Source organism: Prunus avium, chromosome 1 (assembly GCF_965620075.1).
Source record: "Prunus avium chromosome 1, drPruAviu1.hap1.1, whole genome shotgun sequence".
Lineage (NCBI taxonomy): Eukaryota > Viridiplantae > Streptophyta > Magnoliopsida > Rosales > Rosaceae > Prunus > Prunus avium.
In genome coordinates, this window is record NC_142284.1 from 13839155 (window position 1) to 13847319 (window position 8165).

Here is an 8165-nt window from a genome sequence, read left to right on the forward strand (position 1 = left end):
GTGGTTTGCATTATTCTTGATAAAAATTGATATATTTTTTAATTTGTATTGGAAATCAAAGGAGAGATTCGACCAAGAAAAAAAGATAGGGAGTGATACTGATAAAGAGAGTTGGGAAAGATAAAGAAAAGAGAGATATGAAGGTGAGATATGATCATATGAGAGAAAAGCAGGGGGTTTAAGTTCAAAAGGGAATACGGATGGAGCGCAGGCGTGAAAAAAAAAAAAACATTTTGAGTGAGAGAGAGAGAGAGAGAGGTAATTTTAGCTATAGGGAAGAGAGGTTGAGATGAAAGGGAAACTCGGTTAGAAGAGAGAGAGGGAGAGATGAGAGAGAAGAAGAGGACTTTGAGTTGCAGAGGGGAACAAGAACGATGGAGTAGGCGTGAAAAAAAAAATTAGAAGTGTAAAAAGTGTTTGACAGCTGTCATGAGTTAATTGGCCGGGGATACTGACGTGGATGGCTGACCTGGCATCCCCGTGCCAGGGAAGTTTTTCTCCCTAAATACACCAACCCCACCAACCTCGCCAAATTAAAGCCTCTGAGACCCTCTATAAATATGGGCTACACACGAGGATGTAGGTACGTATGAATTCCTACTAAAACTCTGCATAAATTATTTCTCATAAACCCTTCTCCCTTCCTATTCTTTCTCTCTCTCACACAAGGCTCCGGCCACCACACACGGCTCCGGCCACCCGGTTTTCCTTGAAATACCCAACCTAACTTAAGCATCGGAGGGCCTTTGGCCAACACCCCCGGGTGTGGTCTTTTTACTCCAATCTATTTTGCAGGGAGAAAGAGAAGCGGAGAAGACAAAGGAATCTCAATCGAATATTCTCGTGGGAGGAAATTTGCTCCCACAGCTTACATGGGGAGGAGAGGGCAAATTAAAATTATCTTGCACCTCATAAAAAGAAAATTAAAATTTTCTTCTTCTACATTTTTATGTTTTGAACAAGCGATATTGGTGAAGGAGAATTTAAACACATGATCTCAGTTAGAAGGATAAATGCTACAAATTCCTTTGCTTGATGATCTCAGCATCTTGGGCATACAACAGGCAGATTCCACACTTTACCACCTCCAACTCCGGAAAGGGTTTGCGGCGGTCTTGTTTCAGTGAGAAGTCAACAGAGGCCTCAGTGACTAGTTTGTAGAAGGCCGTGGGGATTTCAGCTCCCCCTACAACTTGAAAGACATTATTATACCACCACACAAACAACTCATGAGAATCAACTGAAGTCCATACATACGGATACGGACTATAAAAAGGATGGTTGATTTCGTGGCTTTCACCATTGCTAGTTTTGAAGTTGTACTTGCATCCAATGTCAAAGATGTACTTGTATCCACAGTCCAACCATCCAGCATTATTCTTGCTGTATACAACAACAGAAAGAGCGAAGCCCAAGAAATCAGTACGAAACCAATCAGGAGGAAGCTTGATGTTTATTGAAGATCCCTCATTTTGATGGCTGAACCAATTTGGAATTTCATACCCCGGACAGTTAATGGCAACAAAAGATCCCCAATAAAAAAGTTCCTGTACCATGGATGGTGATCATAGTTATTAAACTAGAGAAAAAAAAAATTGAAGCTGCTTCAACAGAAGTGAGAGTGACAGAGAGTGTGTGCGTGAGGTAGAGAGAGAGACCTTTAATTCATTTCTATTATCTGGTTCATATTCATCATTGGAATCATCTGAATCATATGATGCTTCTTCTTTAAATTTTGATGATGCAGTTGCCATTCGCATAATTCTGAGCTGTGCATCAGCCATTATGTTGCTTCTTGCATTCTCATCCAACTTTGGACATCCAGAAAATATACGTTTCTCCTCAAGCCGTGGAGGAGAAAATACGTCCCAACCTTGTGTGAGTGCAGTCCTTGAACTTGACACTTCCTTCAGTGACGTGCAACGACCTGCTTCAAGACATTGCAGCAATGGGGGGAGCTCTGGTAAATATTCAAGGCTCTTGCAATAGGTTAGGCGCAGGCAAGACAGCCGAGCAGCTTGTTTGATGCTTGCAGGTATGCTCTTAATTTCGGTATCTTCCAAATCTAAGGAACATAATGAGGTTAAGCAAACGAGAGCATCAGGGATTTCTTTGATACTGCACTCAGCGAGGATTAGTTCTCTCAAAGAGAGCAATCTGACTTGGTCTACTGAGACTGGAGGCAATTTCCCAAGGCTCCTGCAGCCATGAAAGTTTAGAGTTTCAAGATTACTTAGATTGTAGATACTGTTTGGGACAATCTCAAGGTGCCAGCAGTCATGGAGATCTAATTTTCGAAGCCCAATTAGATTTCCTATCGATGAGGGTAGAACTTTAAGCGCTGTACTTGATAAACTAAGAGACGTCAAATGTTCCATAGGCTCCAGTATTTCTGGGAAGTATTGGAATTCAGAGCATAATTGAAGATCAAGACTCTCAAGAGATTTTAACTTGCGAATGCTCGTTGAGAGACTCAGAAGGCTGTCACAAGCGAAGAGACGAATTGTAGTGAGACCGAAGAGAGACTCCAATGATGACGGCAATTCTTTTATTGCTGTCTCACTCAAATCTAGGTAACTTGTATACCTGGGAAGCTCAGAAAACTCGCCAAGAGATTCGCAGCCGTTTAGACTAAAAGTACCAGAGACTTTCAGATTACAACTGTTGCTCGGAAGTTTCTCAAGGGCTTTACAATGAGTAACATTCAAGGAACAAAGTTTTTCTAGAGACCAAACTGATGAAGGCAATTCCTTTATTGCAGTCTTAGATAAATCTAAGGATTCAATGTTGACAGGCATCTCAGGAAGATAGTTGAGATTGAGGCAGCCTCCCAGATCAAGATAAGTAAGTTTGTGAAAATTTTGAAAATAAGAAGGAATCTGAACCAAATTTGTACATTCACAAAGATCTATATGCTCAAGGTTTGAACTCCCAGACAGATCAGGAACTTCAGTCAGATGCTTGCAGTAACTAAGATCGATCACTTTTAAGTTCCCAAGTTTCTGTGACAAATTAAAGAGAAATGTTCTGAATCATTAAATTCACCACAAAACTTTCCACAACTTATACAAGAACTAAAATAAGCATATAATTTATATATATGTACCTGGCCTTTATTCCAAATTTGCCCAACTACTTTGCTGCAAGGCATTCGAAGTTCGACGAGATTTTTCGTTGAAAATTTCGTAGGCAGAGATTTCAAAGGGTATGCCAGCCAGTGAAGATACCGAAGAGCATCAGGAAGAGACTCTAGACCTTGGGAGAGATCGAAATTGTTGAACATTAATGACAATGACAATTGGAAGGAGAGTCCATAATCCTTTAGCATTCTGTTGATGTAATTGAACTCTATATCCATACGCTGGAAGTCACGTTTGGAGCTTAGATGAGGATCATAAATCTTTAGCAATCTTAAATTATACATATTTTGGAAGGCTGCTGCACCACTCAGCTTTGTAGTCGCAGTGGGGTGAAAGGATATGGATCGAACTGTTGCAGTTCCCTGAGAATCAAATAGCAAAGTATAAATGAGAATAAAACATATAACAGAAGTTGACATGTTTATCAAAAATGAGTTTTCTATGGTGTCTTTCCATAGAAAGCTCATGATATTTTTCTTTTCTATGAAATGCTTTGGCTCTTACTGTATTATTTTCCAGCACATGACAGACATCCTCAGCATCCCACAACCTATCGCGTTTTCCTGGCTCTTCGATACATTGTTCACGAACAATTGCCCAACCCATTTCTTGTAACATATCATGCATCTCTAGGCAGTTACTTGTTGAAATCGATATGAGGGACTTAGCAATGAGAACTTTAATCCCCACCGCATAGAAACCGTGAAGATGTATCATTTTTATCACAAAATCCATATCCATCCCTTTATAAAAACATGCTATATCGAGAAATATCTCCCTCTCATTCTTTTCTAATCCATTGTAACTATGTCTCAACACACTCAGAATTTCTTCGTTAGGGAATGTTTTCAATTTGCTCAATTCTTCTTCCCAATCTTCTATTCTCTTGTGTGGAAGGAATAAGGGACCCAGAGTTTTAAGAGCTAATGGAATGCCTTTAACATAATGTACCACCTTTCTTGACAACTCAGAAAAATCTGCTTTTGGAGACTTATTTTTGAAAGCATGCGACTGAAAGAGCTGAAGAGCTTCATTGGGACTTAATCTCTCAACCTCGTATATCTTATCATCATCAACCCTTTCCTCAAGTAGGCTCCTATCTCTAGTTGTTATAATGATTAGACTTCCGCGGCAAAACTGATCATGGTCACCAACAAGAAATTCTAGTTGGCTTGAAGCATTCACATCATCAAGAACAATGAGGGCCTTTGTACGGCTGATCCTTTCTCGAGTAAAAGTTGATCCAATAGACGGAGAAGAAGATGGGAAAAAGAAATAAGAAGAGAGAGGGAGAAATGGAAAGTGACGAAGGAAGAAGATGGGAAAAAAAATAGTAATTGATGGCGTTGGGAGAGATGAGATATGGGGAGAAGAAAAAGAATAAAAAAATACAAATGAAAGAAAAAGAGCGTTCGTTTCGGCGCATCTTCAGATGCACATGCATGCTTTCATATTTTTTTATAATATTTATTATTAGGAGTAACTAATTATATACCATATTTATGGCAACCTTACATAAGAAGGTTGTTTGCTCCAGTGGAAAGTGAGAATGATTCTTCCAAGGAGGTCTGGTGTTCGAACCCCTTTGTTGAAAATATTGTTTTTCTAAGTTTATTAATCGAACCTTACGTGTATCAAACAAGAAAACGCCATGTGTCTCATCCATTGGGCCTACCTCAGAGCGGCCCATGAACAGGAAAGCTAAAGCTGGGTGGAGCCTGGAGTGGAGAGATAGAAACTTTATTTATGGGCCGGGTCGGGTTCTGCGACCCGGTGAGACGTGGCGAAGATCCTAATTCAATTGCCTGCCACTAGAGCATGAACCAGCACTCGTCTCGTCCCTATGCGCGCACACATTCGATCACCCATTTTTCGCGGTTTCTTTCTTTCTTTAATCTTTACGATTTTTTCTTTTTATCTGATGATTTGATTCTTGCCATAAGGCACTTCTTCAGACTTTACTTTCTCTTTCATTTACCCAATGTGAATGGTATTTGCTTCCAACCTGGGCCAGGCAGGCAGGGCAGCTTCCATTAAAGTAGAGTCGAGCTAAATAATGAAGCCATTCCAACTTCAAGCTGAAATCTAACTCATGCAAAATAAATTTCTAATATATAATATACATTGAATTCAATGAAGAAAATTACATGCGGAGGAGGAGGCTTAAAACAAGAAAGATTATCTCGCACCTAAGCCTGACAAACTCAAAAGCCACAAGGTTGTTTGATGAAACGGTAGTTCAGGGAGTCTTACCTGATATCATAACTTTGAGAATACTTTTGGATGCTCTCTTCCAAGGAGGGATGCCAGAAGAGGCTCGTAAAGTAGTTGAGGCCAGAGTTTAATGGTGATAAAAGATCATGTCCCTGATATTGCTTCTTGCTATAAAGCCTTGGTCAACGGCTATATGCAAGCTAAAGGATAGGTAAAGCTTTGAGGCTCATTGAGGAAATGATCGAACAAGGGGTGATGCCTGATCTGGAAACCCTCAAAGCTTTGAGAGGTTTGCGTCCTAAAGGGCATGTTGCATCTGCGGAATAGTTCCCCATGAGAACGCTAGAACTTTTACAATCCTGTTAAATCTTTCAACTGCTAATTATGTCATCGCAATCTAAAATTGTATGTCCAAGCAATATGAGTGAATGGAAGTGGTTTCAAACAAGTATAGCATCCTTGGAGCAACCTAAGTGAGGACGGTGCTGAAAAATACATTCAATATTCTTATTCTCACTGACTCTCCCATTAACTTTCAACCACATCCAAATCTTTACCTTTCTCTTAATTCATCATATGTAAGTTCAAGAATGAAGAGATATCAAGAATTGCCCCATTATTTGACTATGTTTAGGCATAATGTTATAATTTACGCCCAAGTTCAAAATAGAGCCCCTTTAAAGCTGTATGTGTTTTTCAGGAATATAGCCACACAAAAAACGCACTTGAATAGACCCAAATACCCTCAAAATTAAAATACTAATAAACTTCAAAACCAAAACCAAAACCAAGTAAGCTTTTTCCCGTTGCATGGGAGAACTTGAAATGAAACCAAGAATATCAATGTGCAAACTCTCTACTGTAGAGATCCTTACCTTCCAAGCCAAAACAAATAGGCAGTTTGAATGATGACAAAAATCCTCATCCAAAAGCCCGTGAGATTCCCAAATGTCTGTCTAATAGGGTTTTTTTTAGGTTGACTTGATTTTTAATTTTTTGAGGGTAATTAGGTCTGTTGAAGTGAGAATTTTAATATATTGGCACTAAAACTGAACAGATAGAGATGAGTGCAACTTACAAGTGAGATGGACGATCAAGAGATCGATTGAGTGTTTAGATGCAGATTCTTCCTGTCCTCAGATACTGATCACGAATGGAAGGAAGCCGAGACTCGTAAGTGTTGCGTCGATACAGCTGCACCAAAATGGATTCAGCTGCATCCTCAACTTGTGATACTCGCAAGTGCACGAGCCGTTTGGTAGTATAGCATATGTAAGTGCGAGGTCGATCCCACGAGGATTGGTGATTGAATGATCCCATTCATTTTCCCTACACAAAACAGAAATGAAAAAGAAAGGAAATAAATAAAATAAGGAAGAAAGAAAATAACTAACTCAAGTAGATAAGTTCCCAAGTTCAATTAGATTAACGGATTGATTCTAGCTAATGTATGATTAAGCCATGGTGTGTGGTCATAACCTTGTGTTCCTAATTCCCTAATTTGATCATTTGTTGTCTAACCTAAAATTAAGCATTAGGAACCCATTAAGCATAGAAGAACAATTTAAACAACCAAGCATGTATCTAATCCCTGTTGTCGAATGTCCATACATACTCTTCCTATTCATAGTTCAATTCGAATTAAAGTATGGTGTCTACTCTTAATTCAAACCAAGATAGCTAACATGCAAGCCTAAATGGTGATCAATCATTCAAACTAGCATATTAACTTATAAGCATAATGAATAAGAACAAAAATCATAATTGAAACTTGGAAACTAATCAAACTTGAGACTAAAGAAAAGAATTTACATAATGAAAAGTAAAGTGGAACTAAGAAAAACTTAAGGAAAATTTCAACACAAAAGATTTCATTACAACAATTGAAAACTTAGAAAGAGAAACTAAGAGAATTTGAGGGAGAGAAGGGAAGGGAGCTCTAGAGAAGTGTTTGAGAGCTCCCCCCTTTGGGGTGTGTTTACAAGCTTGGGAAACCTCACTATATATAGGCCTAAGGAAGCTGAAAATCTGAATTAAGTATGGCTAATGCATACAACACTTCCATTATAAAATCTGAAATGGTTGATGCACTTCACTAATGCATACAACACTTCCATTATAAAATCTGAAATGGTTGATGCACTTCACTAATAAATCCCACCAGCAGCCCTAGCTCATCTTCATGTCACCATGACCAAGCTTCCAACCAGAAATAATAGCTCATCCTGAGGTCAGCATGACCAGCAACTTCAAGGGCTTACGAATTGGGCTTCCCTTAAGCAAATTAAGACTTTAAGCACTCACACTTGAAGTTCAGAATGTCTTCTTTCCAGCCATATATCATTTGGGCCAATCCAAGGTCGGAGGAGGAAGTTAAGGCCAAAACAAATTGCTAACTCATTTTGCGCGCTGATAAAATCCATCCTGAGCATGGCTCTGTGTTTGCTAGGTAACAGACTCCATATTTATCCAATGGGGCTGAATTTTGGATATGTTATATTACACACCCATTGGAACAACTTTCATGAAGAATGTGGACTCATCCGAGCTATTTAGGTTGCTGAAACAAAGCTTGCAATATGACCTACGAAACTGGGCTGGCAGGGGACTGTAGCCAAAATTGAGTTTGTCTTTAAGCTCTTCATCCATTCATCCAAATTAGGCCCTAACATGCATGGATTGCATCATTTACTATCCACAGCCCTCATTATTACCTAAAGCTCAATGAACTGAAAGATAAACACAAAAAGGATTAAAAGCACAAGTTTAACTCAAAAACATAACCAAATCATAAGCTAGAAGGGTACAAAA

The 8165-nt window shown here is 39.1% G+C and overlaps 1 protein-coding gene across 1 annotated transcript; it reads right to left on the reverse strand.

Moving 5' to 3' along the window:
- Positions 1-1016: 1016 nt before the first annotated feature.
- LOC110773929 (disease resistance-like protein DSC1) lies at positions 1017-5009 on the reverse strand. The gene is made up of 6 exons (XM_088246708.1): positions 4946-5009; positions 3645-4366; positions 3107-3502; positions 2861-3002; positions 1703-2020; positions 1017-1549 (listed from the first exon to the last, which is right to left on the reverse strand). The coding sequence occupies exons 1-6, from the start codon at positions 5007-5009 to the stop codon at positions 1017-1019; spliced, it is 2175 nt and encodes a 724-aa protein (XP_088102834.1).
- Between the last annotated feature and the right edge of the window lie 3156 nt (positions 5010-8165).

Bases quoted from the DNA above. Each gene is read 5' to 3' on its own strand.
- LOC110773929 (XM_088246708.1), bottom strand. From the start codon at position 5,009: ATGGGTGATCGAATGTGTGCGCGCATAGGGACGAGACGAGTGCTGGTT. The intron at 2,021-2,860 runs ATTTTCACAAAC...CAAGCATCAAAC, and splicing joins GATTCCTTCTTATTTTCAAA to AAGCTGCTCGGCTGTCTTGC. The intron at 1,550-1,702 runs ATTCCAATGATG...CATCCATGGTAC, and splicing joins AGCATCATATGATTCAGATG to AGGAACTTTTTTATTGGGGA.